Raw genomic sequence first — 25,219 nt, 5'->3', positions numbered from 1 at the left:
CCCCATGTTCCATTACCAAGGGGTGAGATGGTGGCTAACAACCCTTTTTGAGTTTATTTCATCACATAAAGCAACCAGTATGAAGACCTCTCTGCTGTTCTTTATCTGGGGGCGTTAGAAACGAAACAGAGAATGGTTCTACTACTCCATCACAAGAGACAGAGACCACAGGTTACTTCAGTATGTATAATGGAGTAAACGTAACGCATTACTAACCACCTCAGGGAGTCTATGCATTAACAGACAGGATTAAACTTTAAACTATCAGGAGTCTATGCATTAACACACAGGATTAAATTTTAAACTATCAGGAGTCTATGCATTAACACACAGGATTACTGAAAAATTCTCCACATATCTGAGCATTGTGTGACCTGTCACCTCTGACCTCAGTGAATCAGTCATGTGATCATTTGACCTGTGACCTCATCATGGTGATATTGACAGACATGTTATGACCTCATCTTCTCTCTTCCCCCACAGTCCTGTCTCTCTACCTGTCTCTCTCTCTTTGTCTTAATTCATCTATCACTCAAAAGAGCTCAGAGAAGAGATTTCTCAAAAGATAAAGATTCCCTCAGAATACATTTCTGATCAGAGCTGAATACATCTCTGATTATACTGATATATTCTCATATATTCTTTTCAACATACTTTATAGTGATGAGAGATGCCCAACAAGAATTCTGTAAACATTGATTTTTTGACTTTAGTTGATCATACTTAGGTTACTGCGTTGACATTACCCAGGGAGATCATTTCCATAGAGAGAAGAGACTTTGCATTGGCAGCACATGCTTCAGTGCTCTGGGAGTGTTTATAGCCCTGTGAGTTTAACACTTGATGACTGAGAGCTGCCTGCCCCACAAACTTAACCCACAGACACCATGACTTTCATCACCATCTTCATCTGGACACTGACTCTCTGTTTTCATGGTAAGATTTATTTTTATTTAATTCATACAACTGAAAACTGCCTCTGACTGAAACCAGAGTGAAAAATAGAAAACATGACCACGTTCAGTTACTTATTTGTTTACATTATTGTTTGTTTCATTTCAGAGTCCAGAGGACAGGTGACTGTGACTCAGACTCCTGAAGTGAAATCTGCTCTTCCAGGGGACACAGTCACTATTAACTGTAAAACTAGTCCTGCAGTGTTTTACTACACTGACAGTTCCTATGGTCACTACATGCAGTGGTACCAACACAAACCTGGACAGGCTCCTAAGCTCCTCATTAAATTTGCTAACCAGTTAGAGTCAGGAATTCCAAATCGTTTCAGTGGCAGTGGATCTGGGACTGACTTCACCCTGACCATCAGAGGAGTCCAGACTGAAGATGCAGGAGATTATTATTGTCAGAGTTACCATCTCATTAACGAAAAGAAGCGAAATAGAGCCGTACAAAAACCTCCCTCAGTCACAATGCACAGAGACTGCACTGCTGCAGCTGGGACCTACTGCAGGTGCTGAGGGGGAGGATGTGATAAAGCACAATGATACACAATTACACTACATTAACCCCAGAGAGACACAGAAAATATAAATAACCATCATGCAAACTTGACATGTTGTAGGACACAAACATTCAATACATAGTGACAGTTTTCACCCCTGCAAGCATAACTTCACTTCTGTCGCTTTCTCTAAAGAATAAAGATATAAGTTAGGCTTCCTTCTCACTGTTACTGACTATATCTGGAACATTTTTTAATGTCTTTTTTTTTTTAATGCACACTGTTCTCTAAGTTCAGTAGTTTATGATTTTTTCTTAAAAAAAAGTTAAAAGAGAAAGGAACAATCTACTCCTCTGATAACACACTTGCTTGGACCAAGTCTCACACTGCAATATATAGAGAAATCTAAACGAGAAACGAGAGTTATTTTGGCACCAGCATAGTGTCAAATGAGGATGAGAAAAATCCCCAACAGGCCATAATGATGTATATCTTCAATGATTACTCCTGAAAACAAATCAACCAAGAAACATACAAACAAACAAGCAAGCCAACCAACCAACCAGCAAACAAACAGAATCAGAAACAAGAGAATATGATTATAGATGGAAATATTATTTGTTGGACACTAATACAGTAGCTTGTTCCAGCCGGACAGGTAATCATTTCTGTGCATAGTGTGCACTGCATAAATAGAACAAACAATCTTTAGGCAAAAGCAAAACATGAGACACTTCCTATTCCATCAGCTATACTACAACCAGACTCATTTTCACCTGTGAGAAAACAGCTAACAATAGAGCATTATGAATGAGAAATTCACTGTGAATAATTTGAAACGATGTTTGATGTTTGAAATGACCAAAGCTCTCAGAGAGTACACTGACTGGAATGGGAGTTAGAAAAACACAATGTCACTATACAAGAGAGAAAATCTGTCACATTGTCATAGAGAAAACACAGAATACACACATCTGTCTGTTACACTGGTGACACTCATTCCATGGACCCAGCTGCCATAGAAACTGTCTGTTTATAATGAATATGGCCAGTGTTTTCACCCTGTTACCAAAGTCATGTCACATTTTAGGATCTTCATCACAAGTCTGAAATCTTTCCTTCCTGGGTACAGAAGATGAATCTGTAACTTGTTTTGAGTCCTGCAGGTGGGGCTTGTGCTGCAGTTATCCAAATGACACCTTTAGCTTTCAAAGAGACACTCATGATTTTGCAATAATTTTCAAGTGTTAAGACAAGAAAATGCTTTCCTAAGATGGATTTAAGTTTTTTCTGCTGGGCATTGTTGTGTCGAAGGACTCATAACAGTCTGTCTGATAAATCTTTAGAATATCATAGATTTGCACTTTCATTTTCAGCAGAAATCAGTTTGTCATGTTAGTTTTAGTTGGATAAGCACTTTTTCTTCAGTCGTCCATATGAGATACCGTCTCTGGATGCATTTCTCACATCCTCACATTTCTCACATTTCAGGGCTCAGAGTCAGATCATGGCTGTGCCCCACCTGCCTTTGTTAAAGGGCGTGATGAAAAGTATCAAAAACTAAGGAATTAATCTTTGATTTCAGGAAGAATAGTGACAAACCAAAAGCTAGCATTATACATGGCGATGATGTTGAAATTGTTGACACGTATCTAGGAATAGTGTACACATTTAATAATTGTCCCAGACTGAAGTAAGCTCTGAATGCATGTGCAGATTAGATCAGCAGTGACCCCAGCATTACAAAGAGTGCAACACAGCCGTTGTACATATTTCCGTGACAGCTGTACACCAACAGGACACAAAGATTGCCCCTAAGGAGTCATCTTTGACCCCAGTTATAAAGTCATTTACAGGCCACAAAAAACAAACACACACACAAACAAGCAAACACAGAAAAGAGACACAATCTTACTAATGGGAAATGCAGTCAGTGACTATAAAAATGCTGCAGATCGCAGCAGAGGACTGCTGTAAGCAGAGGATTGCTGAGCCCAGTTGGAACACTTCTTGGAACACTTTGGGGTCATTTTTGACCCATTGGACAGATACTGAACACCAAACGGTAGGACAGCGCGAGGGATACTGAACAGAGCAAGACTAGACTAACCAAACACAGAATCAACTACTGATTCACTTACTAAGAAACCAGGAGGTGAACATACAAATTTAACATAAAATGCCCAGTAGAGGGGGACAGAGAGAACCAGGGAGTGACAGTAATACAGACTGTTCTGAACCACCCGCTCTCACCCGCAGCAGAGTTAAAACCACCTGCTCTCACCCGCAGCAGAGTTAAAACTCCCCCCTCCCACCCCCAGCAAAGTTAAAACTGCCTGCTCCTGCAAGATTTGCATTGGGTCTCACGGGATCTCAATCCCAATTCAGTCCTCTAATCTGAAATGTTCTGTTTGACTAGGAGGAGCTGAATCACAGATATCTGCGGTATATTTCCAGTCTAGCAACTGAATGTTAAAAGGGTTTGCCATAAGCAATCGTCTTCTCCAGTCGCTACAACAACAATCCTCCTCACCAGACCTACATTTATTTTCAAAATCAAACTGAGAATGAGACTAAAGGACATTCAGATACAAAAGAATAATCGTTAAAGTTGTTAAGATGTGACTACCTACAAATGTTTTTAATTAAGAAGCTGTGTCATCTGTGTATTTCAAAAGAACTGCTTCATGAGTCTGTATAAAAATGCATTGGGTCCTTCAAAGTTCCACGGGACACCTCACTTTGCCTGACGGCACCCTAGTGTGCTGCGGCACACCAGATGAGAACCACTGATATAAAATTTAGAGTACAATATAGATAGATGTTTAAGCAGAAAGTTGTGAAGGAAATAATATGAAAATATTCAGATTGTACTGTAATAAGGAGCATTTCCACTCAGAACGAAGTCTGTGTTCACAAAACTCTTTAATTACATGTGTTCTCTCATTTCCATAGAGAGAGGAGACTTTGCATTGGCAGCTTCAGTGCTCTGGGAGTGTTTATAGCCCTGTGAGTTTAACACTTGATGACTGAGAGCTGACTGCCCCACTAACTTAACCCACAGACACCATGACTTTCATCACCATCTTCATCTGGACATTGACTCTCTGTTTTTGTGGTAAGATTTTACATTAACTCTTTAAAACACGAAATGTTTTGCAGACCAAATATTTAAATCTTGATTTTTAAAATGTAACTAATATTTATATTTAATATTCAAATTTTGGACATTTTTGTGCTCTACAATTGGTTATGAGAATAATTAAATTGCAGTTTAAGAGTTAATTTCAAAAAAGGTTCTCAGACATGTACATTAATGAATTAATTGAAATGAACTGATATTTGAGTTCGTGTTTAGGTACTTTTTCCATTAAATTATTGTTTTGATTATTTGTTATATATAAATTATTTTTATTTGTATTTTCAGGGTCCAGAGGACAGGTGACTGTGACTCAGACTCCTGAAGTGAAATCTGCTCTTCCAGGAGACACAGTTATTGTTAACTGTAAAACCAGTCCTGCAGTTCATGGTGGCACCTATCTGTTCTGGTACCAACACAAACCTGGACAGGCTCCTAAACTCCTCATTAAATATGCTAACCAGTTACAGTCAGGAATTCCAAATCGTTTCAGTGGCAGTGGATCTGGGACTGACTTCACTCTGACCATCAGCAGAGCCCAGACTGAAGATGCAGGTGATTATTACTGTCAGAGTCAACATCTTATAAGTGGCAACTGGGTGTTCACACAGTGATATAGAGCCGTACAAAAACCTCCCTCAGTCAGACTGCACATAGACTGCACTGCTGCAGCTGGGACCTACTGCAGGTGCTGAGGGGAAAGAGAATGACACAGCTCAGAGAGGACAAAAACACGAACACGTATGCACACCCACACACACACACACAGACACACACACTCACACACACACACACACACACAAAACCAAAAAACAAAAGATAATATTAAGCAACATTTAGATGGATATCAAAAAAAAGACTCTTGCCCCAGGGAGAGACATAGCATCAGTGTTGTACTTGAGGCAACAACACAATAAAAAGAGAACAGAAGGACACACATGAACCCAAACTAAAGCAGCTCTTCTCTCATAGTCAATACCAGATTCTACAGAACCAGTCACCATGTCCTCCTGCACATCCAGTCCATCCACTCCAGAGGACTGATAAGGAGACAGCTAATTTACTTTTTAACATGAACAATGCTTGTGCCACTCCTCTCTTTGTCTCCCTCCACTGGCTGTCTGTTGCCTTTTTAGCACCTGGAAAATCAAATCGTTTAGTTTAGTTTAGTTTCTGTCGGCTTAGATGCCTCTCATATTTCTCTCTCCCTCTCCCTCTCCTCTGTTTTTGTCTTGACCATGTCGCTTTCTGTTACTAACCTGTTTCTCTTCTGTTTGTGTGGGTGGTTGATGTTTGTGCCTTGCTGCATGGACGTGGCTCCATCCTTAGGTCAGCAGACTGACTTTGTCTCCATGCCCTGCTGTCCCTGGCCCTGCTCACCCTGCGTGGCCCTGCTGTCCCTGGCCCTGCTCACCCTGCGTGGCCCTGCTGTCCCTGGCCCTGTTGACCCTGCGTGGCCCTGCTGTCCCTGGCCCTGCTCACCCTGCGTGGCCCTGCTGTCCCTGGCCCTGCTCACCCTGCATGGCCCTGCTGTCCCTGGCCCCGCTGACCCTGCGTGGCCCTGCTGTCCCTGGCCCTGCTCACCCTGCCTGGCCCTGCTCGCTTAAATTACATAAACAAAATATTAGCAAAAAATCAGCATGGCCATCAAAGATGAACAAACAAATTAATAATTTAAAATTCAGACATAGAGGTCCTTAAAAATACACAGAACAAAAATCACTTGAAAGGAAGTAAATAAAACAAATTGAAATGCTAAAGATATCCCCTGTTATCCCTCACTTTATAACCATAAGCATGAAAAACTGGAAAACCACACTCACTTTAAATAGTAAAAATAATAACATAAGTGCTGGAAACGCTGACATCAACAGTGGCATTTTTCAAAGTGATTCATCCTCTCCACTCCTCTTATGTATGGCGCTCATCCCACTTACTAAACGTCTCAATGGTTCAGGAAAAGGATATAAAATCTCTGACAAGTGTATTAATAAACTATTTTACACAGATGTCCTAAAGTTCTATGGGAAAATATGATCAAGAACTGGAAAGTCTACTCATCATAGTTAAAAGATTTACTGATGATGTAGGGACAGAGTCTGGACCGGACAAATGTGCTAAGGCCACCTTCTTACATGGCAAGCTGCTGGACGTTAATACAGTCATCAGAGAACTCAAACCAGAAGAGCCGTGTAAATACTTCTGAGTGAGTAAAGAGGGGACTGAATAAAACACGCCCAGATGAGAGAGAAAATAAGGAAAGATTGTGGCTGTAGGGTTAGAGCAGTTCTTAATAGTGAACTTAATGCATGAAATCATATAGAGGCTATGAATACTTTAAATTTGAAGACTAATACATGGCTACTCATAGATATGACAGTCCCAGCGGACAATAATACTTCACTAAAAACCTTTGAAAAGCTGAGTAAATATAAGGAACTTGAAATTGAAATCAGTAAACTATGGCATTTAAAAACCACTGCAGTCCCAGTAATCATAGGTGCATCCACTCATATTGAAAAGATACCTGGAAAACCACAAATATCAGAACTACAGAAAATAACCGTAATAGAATCAAAGAAAATAAAAATAATTCCAGCGAATCTGGGAATGCTTTAACTACAGAAAAAGAAAAAACAAACAAGCAAACAAACAAACAAACCAAAACAGACCTTGATGATATACATGATCAATGATTAGTCCTAAAAACAAAACAAACAAACATCACACAGAGAAAATAATTATGGATGGAAATATTATTTATTGGACACTTACACAGAGGCTTATGTCAGCCAGCCAGCCAGCCAGCCAGACAATCATATCTCTACATAAAATATACACTGAAGAAACAGAACAAACAAACAAACAACCTTTAAGTGAAAGTAAAACCAGATTTTCCTCCCAACTTGAGACTCTTCCTATTTTACATCTCACACTATAACAAGACTGATTTTCACCTGTGAAAAAAACAACTGCAACCACATTGATTTTCACCTGTGAGAGAACATCTCCCAATAGAACAACATGAATGAGAAATTCACTGTGAATAATCTGAAACATGTTTGAAATGATGAAAGCTCTCAGACAGTACACTGACTGGAACGGTAGTTTGAAAGTGTCAGGGTTATCAGGGGACTCAGTTGCAGACTCACTGATAATTAAATAGGGTGTTTATTTTGCCGGGCAAAAGTCTTTCAATACACTTGACCAAAAGCAGAATCCAAAAAACAAGCAGGGGTCATACCACAGAGCAGTCAGAGGAAGGTGAACAATCCAAAATCAGAAGACAAAGGCAAATTCCAGAGGCAGGCAAAAGTTTCAAAACCAGATGCAGGGCAAGGCAGGCAGGCAGAAGAGGCAAAATCCAACAGGCAAACAAAGTCAAAAAACAGGCAGAGGTCAAGTACAGAAGACAATCAGAATAACAAAAGGCTAGCACGACACACTGGGAAAGCGGTACGAACTGACAAACAACAGGTAGAACAGGCAGGGTTTAAATAGACAGACTAATTACAACTTCAACGAGAGACAGGTGAGCACAATGACACAATAAGTGAGGGGCGGGGCCAGGGCACATGGAAAACCAAAACAAACAAAAGCACATGACAAAACCAAAAACAAATGACAGCTACACCAATCATGACCAGCAGGGGCACAGAGAAGATAGTTCATGCAGGCACCCTGACAGAAAGACAAACCGTTGACAATGTCACTGCATAAGAGAGAAAATCTGTCACATTGTCATAGAGAAGATACAGAATGCACACATCTGTGTGTTACACTGGTGACACCAATTCCATGGACCTTGTTTTTATAGAAACCATCTGTTTTTAATGAAGAAGAGTCTGAAATTTTTCCTTATTGGGTACAGAAGATGAATCTGTAATTTCCTATGTGTCCTGTAGGTGGTGCTTGTGCTACATTTCTTTATGATACATTTCACACTTGGAGAGCGCAAACCTCTTCCAAGGCCAACAGTCCACTCTTCTATGATTTTCAAATCTGCAACCACAACCACTATATATGTCTGGATATATTTCTAAAACTATTAGAACCAAAAAGTCAGAGTGTACGGTTGTGAAAGGTAATTTATTGTAAGAAATGATTAATGATTATGCACATGTAATGCAAGCCCACAATAACCTTTAAATAGGCTTATTTTGCTCTTATTGACTTAGAAAAAACAGTAAGGGTAATTTAGACATTGCTTATTTCTTACATACTTGCTGTATTTTTTTTCTACAGTGATGTTTGAGGTGGCTGTCATGTTTTGCAGTATTTTTACGATCCATCCCGTGACTTGGATCCGCACCAAAAGTTAATAGTTTCTTCCTTGGCCCATGCTCCACCTTTCCACCACGTTTCACGAGAATCGGCCCAGTAGTTTTTCTGTTATCCTGCTGGCAAACAGACAGACAAACAAACCGTAACGAAGACATTATCTCTCCTTGGCAGAGGTAACAAAAAGAGACACTCAATTTTACAATGATTTTCAAGTGTGAAGACAAGGAAACGTTGTCTTAAAAGGAATTTAAAGATTGTCTTCTGGACATGGATGTAGCCAAGGACTCAGCACAGTCTGTCTGATAAATGTTTAAAATATTATGAATTTATATTTATATTTCAGGCAAAAATCAATCTGCATCATGTTAGTAGCTCGGATAATCATTGTTTGGTTAGTGATCTATATGAGATATTATGTGTGTGTGCATTACTGACATTGATAATTATACATATAGAACGCTGTGCCCTCCAGTTGTGCAGTATTAGAGAAAGTTAAAAGATAAGAAGAATATAAGAAACTTTTTTATCAGGTCAAAACTATTGGCTTTAAACGAGCAGATCTGTGTAAACATCACTCCTCTGTTGTTTCTCTCAGAGAGTGTTTCAATCACTTCTGTGTTCACAGTACTTTCTAATCACATTTTTTCTTTAGTTACATTTCTCTAGCATACCCAGGGAGATCATTTCCATAGAGAGAGGAGACTTTGCATTGGCAGCACATGCTTCAGTGCTCTGGGAGTGTTTATAGCCCTGTGAGTTTAACACTTGATGACTGAGAGCTGTCTGCCCCACTAACTTAACCCACAGACACCATGACTTTCATCACCATCTTCATCTGGACTCTGACTCTCTGTTTTCATGGTAAGGTTTTACATTAACTCTTTAAAACACAAAATGTTTTGCAGACCAAATGATTAAAAGAAAAATCAAATAGACCTGACACACAAACATTAAGTTATTAAATATTGTATATCATAGAATATTTAATGTAATTTAAAAAGTAAAATATTTTATTTTTGTTACATTTCAGAGTCCAGAGGACAGGTGACTGTGACTCAGACTCCTGAAGTGAAATCTGCTCTTCCAGGAGACACAATCACTGTTAACTGTAAAACCAGCCCTGCAGTGTACCGCTGGAGTGGTGGAGAAGAAGGTCTGAACTGGTACCAACACAAACCTGGACAGGCTCCTAAACTCCTCATTAAATATGCTAACCAGTTACTGTCAGGAATTCCAAATCGTTTCAGTGGCAGTGGATCTGGGACTGACTTCACTCTGACCATCAGAGGAGTCCAGACTGAAGATGCAAGAGATTATTACTGTCAGAGTTTCCATAGCATCAGTGGTAAATATCTGTTCACACAGTGATGTAGAGCCATACAAAAACCTCCCTCAGTCAGACTGCACAGAGACTGCACTGCTGCAGCTGTGACCTACTGCAGGTGTTGAGGGGGAGGATGTGATATAGCACAATGACATACAATTATGCTACACTAACGAAAGATAAACACCGAAAATATAAATAAGTATCATGTAAATCTTGACATGATCTTGTATACAAATGGTTATACATATTTACAGTTTTCTTCTCTATAGGCATATACTTCACTTTTCACATACTGAAGAAAAAAGACTCATAAATTAGGCTTTCTACTCACTGATACTGACTGTGTCTGGAACATTCTTACAATGTCTTGTTTTAATGGTCACTGTTCTCTAAGCCCTTTATTACTGGCCAACACACACACAAAATGTCTCACCATATTTTAACAAACTTTCAGGACACAAGCACTAGTCTAAAGAAAAGTAAAACAGAAAAAGGAATGCTCTACTCTTCTGATAACACATGGCAGCAGTACAGTCAGAAATGAAGATGAGAAAAGTCCCCAGCTGTCCTTATTAATGTAAATGTTCAGTGATTAGTCCTGAAACAAAACAAAACAAAACAAATAAACAACATCTCAGACATCCTGAAAACAAACTTGAGACCCTTCTCATTTTACATCTCATATACTGCAACCAGACTGAAAAACATCTCACTGTGAAATAATATGAATGAGAAATTCACTGTGAATAATCTGAAACATGTTTGAAATGATGAAGTCTCTTAGACAGTACACCAACTGGAATGGTAGTGTGGAAAAAAATACTGATAGTTTCATTGTCCAAGAGAGAAAATCTGTCACTTGTCATATAGAAGATATAGAATGCATACATCTGTGTGTTACACTGGGTGTTTCACCCTGTCACCAAAGTCAAGTCACATTTTAGGATCTTCATGAAGAGTCTGACATTTTTTCCTCCTGGAAAAGATTTCAGAAAAATGAATCTGTAATTGTAATCAGTAACCTGTAATTTGCTATGAGTCCTGCAGGTGGCACTTGTGCTGCATTTTTCTGAATGACTCATTTCAAGAGAACAAAGAGACACCCATTAATCTATAATTATTTCCGAGTGTTAAGACAAGAAAATGTTCTCTTAAGATGGATGTAAGGATTGTTTGCTGGGTATGGATGTGGTCAAGGACTCAACACAGTCTGTCTGATAAATGTGTAAAATATTATGGATTCATATTTGCATTTTAAGCAGAAATCAGTTTGAGTCATCTGATATGTAGTTCAGATAAGCATCTTTTTCTTAGTGATTTCTGTGAGATATCAAGTTTGGATGCATTTCTTAAATGAATACTTATAAATATCAACAAGTCCACCTATTCAAATTTACGTAAGGAGGGAAGTTTAAAGGTAAGATGAATATGAGAAATGGTTCTATCAGGCCATGAATATTGGCTTTAAAAGACTAGACCGATGTAAAGATCACTCCTCTGTTGGTTCTATTCCAGAGTCTAACACTACACTTCTATGTTCACAGTACACTTTGATTACGATGTTCCAACATACCCAGGAAGATCATTTCCATAACAAGAGGAGACTTTGCATTGGCAGCACATGTTTCAGTGCTCTGGGAGTGTTTATAGCCCTGTGAGTTTAACACTTGATGACTGAGAGCTGCCTGCCCCACTAACTTAACCCACAGACACCATGACTTTCATCACCATCTTCATCTGGGCACTGACTCTCTGTTTTCACGGTAAGATTTTTTTTTCTTATTTCATTCATATTCTGAAAAAAGGCTGAAAAAAAGAAAATGTGACTACATTCAGTTATTTGTTTGTTTACATTTTTGTTTGTTTGATTTTAGAGTCCAATGGACAGGTGACTGTGACTCAGACTCCTGAAGTGAAATCTGCTCTTCAAGGAGACACAGTCACTATTAATTGTAAAACCAGTCCTGCAGTGCATTACCACAGTTCCAGTGGTCACCACCTGAACTGGTACCAACAGAAACCTGGACAGGCTCCTAAACTCCTCATTTACTTGGCCAATAAGTTACAGTCAGGAATTCCAAATCGTTTCAGTGGCAGTGGATCTGGGACTGACTTCACTCTGACCATCACAGGAGTCCAGACTGAAGATGCAGGAGATTATTACTGTCAGAGTTACCATGCTATCAGTGGAAAAGGAGTGTTCACACAGTGTTATAGAGCCATACAAAAACCTCCCTCAGTCAGACTGCACAGAGACTGCACTGCTGCAGCTGGGACCTACTGCAGGTGCTGAGGGGGAGGATGTGATACAGCACAATGACACACTCTGTGGAGGAGAAGAATCACACACTACACTAGCTCTACGCACACTATATAGTTCCATAACTATAAATACACATGATGTAATATGAATATAATTATGAATATTACTCTGTTTGGTACAGCTTTTGGAACATGAGCATTTCTGTCACACAAACACACACACACACACACACACACACACACACACACACACTAGAGATTCTCAGAAGTCATTTTTTGTACATCCAAGTCTTTGAGCTAGAGTCAAGTCAAGTCTCTAGCCTTTGGTCACGAGTCCAAGTCAAGTCTGAAGTCTCCTCTGGTTATAATGAACATTCTATCATCTGCTGCATTCCTTCCAGTCTGATTAGAACACTGCGTTGCTATATCTAAGGAATTCAAAGCATGCACTGTAGTATCATCACTCCTTTATCTATTAGCATACAGTACCAGCACTGATTAGTTGTTGTTGTCGGTATATGATCACTTTAAACAGGCTATTGCAATGCAGAATGAGAAAAACGCACAGTGAATGCTTTCCTGTAAAAAGTAAATAACAGTGTTTTGCAATGTTCACTCATCTTTTCAAAATATTCAGCAAACACCAATCTAGTCAAGTTAACCTCCCTTAGCTACAAGGCTAGTAACAAGTTAATGTTAGATAGCTGATGCTGGGCTAACATGTTTGCTAAGCGTCCATAGGCATTAACCTTAACTTGTCTTTCACATTACCAAGTGACTGACTGACCTATCTGAGTGTATTTTGAGCTGCCTGATAAAATTTGATGTGGTTGATCCAGCATCCTTTATTTTGATTCCACACACCTTGCATGTAGCCACTCTTTTGTTTGGGACGTGTGTGAAGGCATTATGGCTGAAGGATTTGACAAATGACACAGCAGCTGCAGGTGTGCTCCCCATGGTTATGCTGTTGTTGTGTAGTTTACAGTCATCTGTGTCCGTGCGTAAGTGTAAAGTTACGCATGATAGTAAAGGAGGGAATGACATCCAGCTCATCAGACCTGTACTGTGTTTCAGTACATGGTATTATAACGGTACTAAACTGTAAATTAAGTTTACAGTAAGAAAACTGTAGAGAAAAACGGTGATGTACTGGCAATCCTGCTGCCAGTCGTCTACTGTAAAATCAAGCACATCTGTAATTCAGCACATGATATTATTACAGTAACATACTGTAAAGTCGATTACAGTAGGAGAACTGTAAAATTAACAGTAAAATACTGGCAACCCTGCTGCCAGTACTTTACTGTTAATCCACATGGCAATTTTAATTACAGTGCACTGTTATTACAGTATTTCTGTCATGTCAGTGTGTTAGAAACAATAGAATATACTAGAAGCAACAGGAACATTAAAACATACGTGATGTAAATCAAATGAAAACCTAACCAGTGTTTCATTTCCCTCTGTGAAAATAAAAAGCTGAAAGTCTTTAATATTTTTTTACCAACTTTCTTGAGTGAGATTTGTTTTGTCTCAGACATTATGATAAGTGTCCACTGATTAGGACAAACTAACATTTAAAGTAAGTTAGTCACAGGTGAGGACGGTGTTCAGTTATGCTTGAACAAAGACATTTTTCAAACTTCATCGTTTTCATACAATCTCTAGTGTAAATCAAGACATTAAGAGTCTGTGCTGATATCTTTCTTTGACTCCATGAAAACACATTACTCAAAGAACAGACAACTTAAAAAATGACAACACCACATTTTCAAAGGAATGTTTATTAGACATAGGAAAACTTTATTTTTAGAGCTCTTCGGTTTAATCTAGAACAGTGACAGACAGGGATAGTGCAAGTAAAATGTATGTTAGTAAACTGTAATCAATGTAATAACATAAAACTCTGTGGTGCTGGAAGAAAGATCATTTCCATAGAGAGAGGAGACTTTGCATTGGCAGCACATGCTTCAGTGCTCTGGGAGTGTTTATAGTCCTGTGAGTTTAAGGCTTGATGACTGAGAGCTGCCTGCCCCACTAACTTAACCCACAGACACCATGACTTTCATTACCATCTTCATCTGGACACTGTTGTGCTGTGTTAAAGGTAAGTGGGAAAATATATTTTTTTTAATCAATTAATTCATTTATTTTCTGTTGTTTTCCATGAAGCTGTGTGCTTGAAAACTTCTTACCGTTTTTATGTTTCCTAATGAGTTCTATGTTATTTGTATTTCAGAGTCCAGAGGACAAGTGACTGTGACTCAGACTCCTGAAGTGAAATCAGCTCTTTCAGGAGACACAGTCACTATCAATTGTAAAACCAGTCCTGCAGTGTACACTGATAGCAATGGTCACCGCCTGCACTGGTACCAACAGAAACCTGGACAGACTCCTAAACTCCTCATTAAATATGCTAACCAGTTACAGTCAGGAATTCCAAATCGTTTCAGTGGCAGTGGATCTGGCACTGACTTCACTCTGACCATCAGAGGAGTCCAGACTGAAGATGCAGGAAATTATTACTGTCAGAGTCAACATTACATCAGTAATAACTGGGTGTTCACACAGTGATATAGAGCTGTACAAAAACCTCCCTCAGTCAGACTGCACAGAGACTGCACTGCTGCAGCTGGGACCTACTGCAGGTGCTGAGGGGGAGGATGTGATACAGCACAATGACACACTCTGTTGAGGAGAGCAGTCACACACTACACTAAGTCTATAGTGAATATAATGATTCCATAATTGTAAATATACATGATGAAACACTGAAACACAACAACACACAATGCACTGGATTACACCACTGCCACATAACCATAGTCACTCACTCCTGATTAGGGTCGTGGAGCGTGCTGGAGCCTATGCCAGTGAAAGGCGGGCAAAGACCCTGGACAGGTCGCCAGTCGATCACAGGGCATACACACAGACAAACACAATCACGCACACATGCTTAGGGGCAATTTAGCGTCTCCAATTCACCTAAACTGCATGTCTTTGGACTGTGGGAAGAAACCAGAGCTCCCAGAAGAAACCCACGCAAACACTGGGAGAACATGGAAACACCACACAGAAAGGACCCTGGCCACCCGGCCGGGAATTGAACCTGAGACCTTGTTGCTGTGAGGTGACAGCGCTACCCACTGCGTCACCATAGTGCCCCACAACCATACTCAACATGTCAAATTCATATTGACAACAAAGTATGTTTACAGTATTTTACATCCAGTCCAGCCCAAACAAATCCTCAGTCAGAGTACTGGAGAACTCAGAGCACAGACAGACTCCCTGTGTTCTCTTAATAACAATGTTATTACACTATTATTAAGACTGTAACAGCATCTACTCCATCCCAGGGTCTCACAGGAGCTTAATGAAATGTTATGTTTCTCTGATGAGTCATTTAACATGAGTGAGTGAATTTATATCTGTATGATGAGGTTTAATAAGAGGTTGAGGGAGAGCTGGTCTGGTGAGGAGATGAAAGTGGAGAGAAATTATAAATTCCTCTGCAGATTACCTTTTGTCTTTTTCTACACTTCTTCAACTTTCCGGGTTAAACTGTTTCTTGCTCAGTTTCACAAGACATGGCACCAAGCTCATGTAAACAGCACAGTTTCATTTTAAAACTCTCTTACAGCATTTGTGCATTTTACAGTGCATCATTCTTAATAACTTAAAATAATTGTGTGGCCAGGAGAAGGTGAGATTTAGATCCAAATATGGATATGTATCAGGAGTAAGGTCCCAGACACAACCTCAACTAACAACATACTTTTTTCCCCCTTTATTTTTTTTATTTTTTTAACATATGTGTTAGCTTTTTAAGTTCTGTGTTATCTTTTTAGGGTGCACATAGTCTTTCTTAAGTATATAACGCTTCTGGAAGGATTCACATGAAAGGGTCAAGCCATACTCAAATCCAGTCTAAAAGACACATATGAACAATAAGGAGAGAGAGAAGGTGTCAGTGTGTGTCTGCAGAACTCTGGACCAAAACCAGAACAGAGCCAATGAGGCCCCATTAATCTGAAGAGGTGGAAACATTGATGGACCTGACCCCTCATTGACTTGTCACTTTACACTGTGATTAATAAAGATGATTTGTCTTGACCAATGTGTCCTTCATTCATATGTGTAATCTTATCATCAGTATAATTTTTTAAGTGTTTTCTTGCAGTAGTTGTTAGCCATAGAATACCCTAGAATATCCTCATCCTTGTGTTAGAAGTATGTGGTATATAACCTATACTATACATATACATATACAGTATAGAACATATACTATATACATGTACAGAATATAACATGACCAACTCCCCAGCACTAAGTTAGAGCTTATGGGGAAGCATTAGGACCATTTTAGGGTCACAGAGTTCACCTTATGTGACATACAAATGATGTTTATGGGTTTGTCATAATTTGCATACTGTGCTCTGTATTGTTTTAAGGTGTCTGTGCAGGAGTGCTGATGGAGGACACTTTTATCTGAAACAGTGAGTTATGTCCCTGTGTGTGACACAGAGATGACCCCTGTACAGCTAACAGAACTCAGAAATCCCCTTATCATTAACTTTGTGTAAAATAGTTCATCCTCACACAGACAACCTGGAACTGAGGGATGAACAGCCTTGAAGACCAGAGATGAGATGTCAGCTGCCCCTACAGAAGATACCTGATTAATACTGTTATCTGTCAGACTCCTTTTACATGACGTAAACCATGACTAAAGGTTATTCTGTGAAAGGTCGTGAAACAGGTACATTTTCTCAAACAGACAGGGCTATGTCATAGTTAAGACTTCACAAAGGGTGATAGTTAGGGATGTGATATTTATACAAACAGGCTCATTAGAAAGGGGTGGAACAAACACAATGAACAAACACAAACAGGTGCAGATGATGACGGTGAAGTGTGACTGGTGATCAGTAGATTGGTGACACTGAACACTGAATAGTAGAACCAGCGAGGGGAGGCGACAAGGTCATTACACCAACACACCTTGGGCATCCTTCTTTTCTCTCTGACACCTGTCACACTACCACTCTAATATACCTTATCTTTATTTACACTACCACTCTAATATACCTTATCTTTATTTACACTACCACTCTAATATACCTTATCTTTATTTACACTACCACTCTAATATACCTTATCTTTACTTACACTACCACTCTAATATACCTTATCTTTATTTACACTCCCACTCTAATATACCTTATCTTTATTTACGCTACCACTCTAATATACCTTATCTTTATTTACACTACCACTCTAATATACCTTATCTTTATTTACGCTACCACTCTAATATACCTTATCTTTATTTACACTACCACTCTAATATACCTTATCTTTATTTACACTACCACTCTAATATACTTTATCTTTATTTACACTACCACTCTAATATACCTTATCTTTATTTACACTACCACTCTAATATACCTTATCTTTATTTACACTACCACTCTAATATACCTTATCTTTATATACACTACCACTCTAATATACCTTATCTTTATTTACACTACCACTCTAATATACCTTATCTTTATTTACAATACCACTCTAATATACCTTATCTTTATTTACAATAACACTCTAATATACCTTATCTTTATTTACACTACCACTCTAATATAAATGTTGACATCTCTGATCCACCTCCAGCTGCTACCCTACAAATCAGATGAGGGAGACATCAGCCAATCATCAGCCAAGACACATCACTGTACTTCAAACAGCCCAAATGGAAAGCCAGATTCACTGTGAAAGCAATCACCATTGTCTCTCTGATCCCGTTTCACAGGTAAAAAAAAAAAAAAAAAAAAAAAAAAAAAAAAAAGGAAGACAGAAACAGAGACCTGGATAACAGAGTCAAATCTGTTTGTGTTTTTTAGTTGAATTTTGCAGCATTTTCTGTTTAACACATTACATGTCATGTTTGTCTCTGGTGAAAAGTGATAGTATCATGTCAATATTTCAGATTGATATTATCAATCTGAAATCTTGACAATAATCTGTCCATAGATTTAATGAGTGACAACACAATGGAATTACAAGGTTTACAGCCCAACGCTGATTTTTATCTCCTTGAAAGATAGGCATACATTTAGTGATTGTCACAGACTGAAGGAAGTTCTTGACATGTGCAGATTGGCTGAGACTGTATTAGAAATAAACAGGCCAAAATGAAGACTTCTGGACAGGTTTCAGGACTCCAATTTCTGGTTAACAAAACATTGACAACACACCTCCACTCAAACAAAGAAGGGAAAACTAAAAGTATATATACTGGACAGAAAAAGATAATATTAACCAAACACATGTGGAACTACTGATACACTGACCAAAAACAGGGAAGTGAATGTACAAATTTATAATACAATGACCAGTAGAGGGGGACAGAGAGCACAGAGCACAGTTACAGTGATACAGACTGGTTGAATATGGGTCATCATATAAAATATAGAGTACAAAATAGATAGAAATTAAATCAGTTTAAAAAAAAAAGTTGTGAAAATATGTGTAACTAAGGTCAGAAATTTGCAAAGGAAATAATATGAAAATATTTTGATTGTGATGCAACGGGGAACATTTCCATTCAGCACCAATTCTATGTTCACAGCACTCATTAATCACAAGCGCCCAGTTTACCCAAGAAGATCATTTCCATAGAGAGAGGAGACTTTGCATTGGCAGCACATGCTTCAGTGCTCTGGGAGTGTTTATAGCCCTGTGAGTTTAACACTTGATGACTAAGAGCTGTCTGTCTCACTAACTTAACCCACAGACACCATGACTTTCATCACCATCTTCATCTGGACACTTTTGTGCTGTATTAATATAGGCGGCGCGTGCACAACGCGAGACTCAGTGTCTCACCAGATTTAGCAAAATAGTGTTAATTTATCTGGTTGTCTATTACGTGTTCGCCCGTTTCAGCTACGCGAACTTTACATACAGTAAACAGGCTCTTCTTGATATCAACAATCGGTGCACCAACATAGTTTTGGACTTTCCATTCAACTTCGACGAACTTCCACCGGAGTTGGAAAGGACACCACGGTCTGTCGGACAACTCACCCCGACCGGAAGAGTCCGGCGGCGGCGTAGAGACCGTAAACAAAGACGAGGGAAGCGTGGAGGTCTGCGTGACAGGCTAAGGCTAAATCCGCACCGGCAAGCGCTACCTAGCATCTTCCTCGCCAATGTACGGTCTCTAGCAAACAAGCTGGACGAACTAAGGACTTGGACCCAAACACAGAAAAGGCTCATGGACTGTAACCTCATGTTTTTCACGGAAACATGGCTTAACAATGATGTCCCAAACAACGTGGTGGAACTTGAGGGGCGCACAGTCTTCAGGGCTGACAGAGCTGCAGTAGCAACAGGTAAAAGCAGGGGTGGTGGTTTATGCATCTATGTGTATAAATCATGGTGCACTGACTCTACCATTGCTGACACTTATTGCTCTGCTGATCTGGAATACCTGATTATTAAGTGCAGACCCTTCTATCTACCTCGTGAGTTCTCTTGCATCATTGCTGCTGCAGTTTACATACCTCCGGATGCTAACGCTAAAGTAGCCATGAAAGACCTCAGTGCCACTATTAGCAAGCTACAATCACTGCATCCAGACGGGGCCTTTATTGTTGCTGGGGACTTCAATCACTGCAATCTGCGTACTGTGCTTCCAAGATTCCATCAAAATGTCTCATGCATAACAAGAGGACATAAAACCTTGGATCATGTATACACCAATGTGGCTGACGCCTACAAAGCCACTCCCCTCCCCCACCTGGGACAGTCTGATCATCTCTCATTGTTCCTGCTTCCCAGATATAGCCCGGTCATTAAACGTGTGAAACCCACAATGAGGACCATCAAGATCTGGTCTGAAGATGCAGACTCTGATCTTCAGAACCAGTTCCAGCACACAGACTGGAGTGTGTTTGCTACCCTTGCCACCACAAACTCTCAGACTGATATTGATACATATACGAACTCTGTCTTGGACTACATCAACAAGTGTGTGGACAGAGTAACAACGCTAAAACAAATAAAGGCTTTCCCCAATCAGAAGCCCTGGATGAACAGAGAGGTTCGCCTTCTGCTCAAAGCCAGAGATGCAGCCTTCAGGTCTGGTGACCGGGAGGCTTACAGCTCAGCCAGGGCCAACCTGAGGAGGGGAATCTCCAAAGCGAAACACCAGTATAAACAGAGGATCGAGGAGCACTTCAACTCCTCGGACCCCCGGCGCATGTGGCAGGGCATACAGAACATCACTGACTACAAACCACCCAGTATTGTGCCCCCATCCAGCTCAGCCTCCCTACCCGACGAGCTCAACCACTTCTACGCTTGCTTTGATCGGGAAAACAAGGAGGTCACCCTCAAAGTGGATCTCCCCCCTGGTGAACCGCCTCTCTCATTTTCCAGCTCTGATGTCTGCGCCACCCTGAGCAGGGTGAATGCACGGAAAGCAGCTGGTCCTGATGGAATACCTGGCCGTGTGCTCAGAGTCTGTGCAGGGCAACTGGCTGGGGTCTTCACGGACATTTTCAATCTGTCCCTGGCCCAGGAAGTTGTCCCCACAAGCTTCAAGACTGCCACCATCGTGCCGGTGCCAAAGCACTCCACTGCTACGGCCTTGAATGAATTCCGACCAGTTGCACTCACCCCCATCATTGCAAAGTGCTTTGAGAGACTGGTTCTAATGCATCTCAAATCCTGTCTGCCCTCTACCTTGGATCCCCTCCAGTTCGCCTACCGAACCAACAGGTCAGCAGAGGACGCCGTCTCCATGGCACTCCATTCTGCCCTGACCCACCTAGACAGTCCCAACTCCTATGTCAGAATGCTGTTCATTGACTTCATTAGCACATCACTGCGCAACTGGACTCTGGACTTTCTGACTAACAGACCCCAGTCTGTTAAGTTAGACTACCTCATCTCTTCCACTCTCACTCTGAGCACCGGCGTGCCACAAGGCTGTGTGCTGAGCCCTCTCCTGTGCTCCCTCTTCACCTACGACTGCGTCCCTGTGCATGGTTCCAACACCATAATCAAGTTCGCAGATGACACCACGGTGGTAGGCCTGATCAGAGAGGACGACGAGACGGCCTACAGGGACGAGGTCGAGCACCTGGCTGCGTGGTGCGCAGACAACAACCTTGCCCTTAACGCTCAGAAGACCAAGGAGATCATTGTGGACTTCAGGCGTGCTAGGAGCAAAGTACACGCCCCCATCTACATCAACGGAGCTGTAGTGGAGCATGTACCTAGCTTCAAACTCCTGGGCGTCCACATCTCTGACAATCTCACCTGGTCCCTGAACTCCTCCACCCTCATCAAAAAGGCACAACAGCGGCTTTACTTCCTGCGGAGCCTTAAGAAAGCTCATCTGTGCTCCAAGATACTGGTGAGCTTTTACCGCTGTACCATTGAGAGCATACTCACCAACTGCATCTCAGTGTGGTATGGCAACTGCTCCGCAGCAGACCGCAAAGCACTCCAGCGGGTGGTGAAAACTGCCCAACGGATCACCGGCACCAAACTGCCCACCATCGAGAACACTTACATCAAACGCTGCCTGGGTCGGGCGAAAAGCATCATCAAGGATGCATCCCACCCTCACCACGGACTCTTTACCCTCCTCCCATCTGGCAGGCGTTACAAGAGCCTCCGCTCCCCCACCAGCCGGCTCAGGAAGAGATTCTTCCATGAGGCTGTGACTCTGCTGAACTCCACACCTCAGCGCTGAACTCCACACCACAGCATTTGCACTCCACTGCACTATCTCTGTACTATATGCACTGTTTTTCTGCTCCTTTTGCACTGGCTTCCGCTCATGCTGTTCTGAGTACCCTATTTAAAACTGTACATAAACATACTGTATATAATTGTCTAATATATCTATTCAGCCTATACATATACACTCCTGTGTCTTCTCTGTCAGCTTCACCGCTGTGCTGATCACCATTAATATATATATACATGTACATACCTGTATATTTCACACCATCGTCTTATATGCTGTACATACTGTATCTCCTCTGTCTATAATACTGTATATACTGTAGATACACTATCTACTTACTCACTACCTGCACTTACCTGTAAATAATGCTATGCTTTTGCACTTCTGGTTAGATGCTACTGCATTTCATTGGCTTTGTACCTGTACTCTGCACAATGACAATAAAGTTGAATCTAATCTAATCTAATCTAATCTAAAGAGACATTTTCTGTTTTTGCCTTTTTTGTAGTTGTTTTTCCATGAAGTTATGTGCTTGAAAGAAATTTCCGCTTTACATGTTTCCTGATGCAGTTTTGTTTTATTTGTATTTTCAGAGTCCAGAGGACAGGTGACTGTGACTCAGACTCCTCAAGTGAAATCTGCTCTTCCAGGAGACACAGTCACTGTTAACTGTAAAACCAGTCCTGCAGTGTATTACCACAGTTCCTATGGTCACTACCTGCACTGGTACCAACACAAACCTGGACAGGCTCCTAAACTCCTCATTTACTCAGCCAATAAGTTACAGTCAGGAATTCCAAATCGTTTCAGTGGCAGTGGATCTGGGACTGACTTCACTCTGACCATCAGAGGAGTTCAGACTGAAGATGCAGGAGATTATTACTGTCAGAGTCACCATTACATTAACAGTCAACGTCTGTTCACACAGTGATATAGAGCCGTACAAAAACCTCCCTCAGTCAGACTGCACAGAGACTGCACTGCTGCAGCTGGGACCTACTGCAGGTGCTGAGGGGGAGGATGTGATACAGCACAATGACACACTCTGTGGAGGAGAGGAATCACACACTACACTCTACACTCATTATAATTATAATTATAATAATTTAATTTGTACAACACCTGATGGAATATTGAAACAGTCATAAATATTGATTAAGACTATAGTCTAACCAGCGTGTGCCTGAGAGGAGGGGACAATGACAAAGGCTAATGACACACACACACACACACACACACACACACACACACACACACACACACATACATGTAACAGACTCAGACACAATGCCAATGGTTGTACTGGAGCCAAACATTTAATTGTTTAATAATTGTCTGAAAAATACACACAGCTATATCTTATAAGGTCCATCAATGGCTTCACATGTGCTTTGCATCAAACTAACATGGATAATATCAGCATATTACTGAGTTCACTTCTTCTGTTCACATTCAGTATGTTTTTTTTTTTTTCATTAACTTTAAACAGACACACACACACACACACACACACATTTAGTCACGTTTTCATTCACTGAAATGTCCATTCACACTACCTGTTCTTCTCATTCATACCACATTCGCACTAGCCGCCAAACTGAGAATTAGTGTGCTAACCCATATGGCAACTTCTAGAAAGCTTATAACATTCAACGTAGATTTAAAACGGTAAGCACAAAATAAGAATCGCCAAGTTATTTCACTCAAATGTTCACCAGCTCACCTGAAAAATACACACACATATATTTTAGAAGGTCGGTCAATGGCCTCACATGTGCTCTGCGTCAAACTAACACGGAGAATATCAGCGTATTACTGAGTTCACTCGATACCCTGTGACTAGCAACATGGAGCACTATCCAGTTCACCACTCCCAACTACTGTGCTCCACTGAACTCGCTGATGTTGAAAAAATCAGATCATACGGCATGTATAAGTGGGCTACTGACTCCAAACTTGTCTAATAAACTTAAAGAAATAACGGATCACATAGCTCACAGTGTGTGTGTGTGAATTTGACCTCCGCCTTTAACCCATCCCATACACCCGGTAAAGAGCATACACACACACAGCACACTTGTGCCCGGGGAGCAACTGGGGGTTAAGTGCATTGCTAAACGACACTTCATACAAGGATGTTGAGAGAGTGGGAAGAGTTGTTCACACACTCCCTATCAGACTATCACGTAGGTTAGTAAATATGGTTTGAATTTGTCCGGGTTTCACCTTTTATTTGAGGATTTTACAGTGGTATCATCTATCAAGAGATGTTAAAGTAACAAAAGTTAACTCTTTTTAAAGCAGGAAATCCTTAAACCTGCAACATTCATCATTTGATTACTATGATGATTTGGTTTTCAACAAGAGTTGGAAATATTCCTGTTTCATAGAGAGCTGAAACTTTTAAATGATCCTTCCATGAGGTCTGTGTGTCAGTACAGTTTTTCTCTGAATCACTCTACTGAATTACTAGAAATGGTTGGAGATGTAACAGTTAGATATTAGCAAATTCCGCTTTAATTAATGTACAGTTGATCCCTGACTTTCAATGGTTCGACTTCGGATTTTCTGACTTGACGATGATGTGAAAGTGATAAGCATTCTGTAGAAACTGTACTTCAAATTTTGAATTTTGATCTTTTCCCGGGACTAGCAATATGAGGAATGATACTCTCTCGTGATGCTGGGCAGCGGCAGTGAGGGTGAATAACTGATACTCTACAGTGTCCTGTGTTACCAGTGTTTCTGAACACGTTTAAGGTAGGCCAGGCTAAGCTATGATGTTCAGTAGGTTAGATATACTGTGTTAAATGTATTTTCGACTAATTTTCAAAGACTGGTTTGTCATAAGTCGGGGTCCACCTGTAATGGACTTCTTCTGTGACAATAGCAGACCAACAACATCAGCAAAGAGAACAGTGAACATGGTTAGAGATGTATCACCTCTATCATGAATGTAGACAAGATAAACCA

The 25,219-nt window shown here is 40.5% G+C and overlaps 6 gene segments (V, D, J or C); all 6 read left to right on the top strand.

Moving 5' to 3' along the window:
• Positions 1-887: 887 nt before the first annotated feature.
• On the top strand, positions 888-3,031 carry LOC115825505 (immunoglobulin kappa variable 6D-21-like). The segment is given in 3 exon segments: positions 888-936; positions 1,063-1,403; positions 2,951-3,031. Coding segments are annotated over 3 exon segments (471 nt in total).
• Positions 3,032-4,528: 1,497 nt separating this feature from the next.
• On the top strand, positions 4,529-5,212 carry LOC115825504 (immunoglobulin kappa variable 6D-21-like). The segment is given in 2 exon segments: positions 4,529-4,577; positions 4,887-5,212. Coding segments are annotated over 2 exon segments (375 nt in total).
• Positions 5,213-9,694: 4,482 nt separating this feature from the next.
• Positions 9,695-10,250, top strand: LOC115825500 (Ig kappa chain V region 3381-like). The segment is given in 2 exon segments: positions 9,695-9,743; positions 9,913-10,250. Coding segments are annotated over 2 exon segments (387 nt in total).
• Positions 10,251-11,923: 1,673 nt separating this feature from the next.
• LOC115825499 (immunoglobulin kappa variable 4-1-like) lies at positions 11,924-12,667 on the top strand. The segment is given in 3 exon segments: positions 11,924-11,972; positions 12,084-12,419; positions 12,654-12,667. Coding segments are annotated over 3 exon segments (399 nt in total).
• Positions 12,668-14,526: 1,859 nt separating this feature from the next.
• Positions 14,527-15,048, top strand: LOC115825498 (immunoglobulin kappa variable 6-21-like). The segment is given in 2 exon segments: positions 14,527-14,581; positions 14,714-15,048. Coding segments are annotated over 2 exon segments (384 nt in total).
• Positions 15,049-19,281: 4,233 nt separating this feature from the next.
• LOC115825277 (Ig kappa chain V region 3547-like) lies at positions 19,282-23,177 on the top strand. The segment is given in 2 exon segments: positions 19,282-19,333; positions 22,840-23,177. Coding segments are annotated over 2 exon segments (390 nt in total).
• Positions 23,178-25,219: the final 2,042 nt, after the last annotated feature.

This window comes from Chanos chanos, chromosome 12 (assembly GCF_902362185.1).
Source record: "Chanos chanos chromosome 12, fChaCha1.1, whole genome shotgun sequence".
Classification (NCBI taxonomy): domain Eukaryota; kingdom Metazoa; phylum Chordata; class Actinopteri; order Gonorynchiformes; family Chanidae; genus Chanos; species Chanos chanos.
The sequence above is the reverse complement of the archived record's forward strand: the minus strand, read 5'-3'. Positions and strand labels throughout refer to the sequence as shown.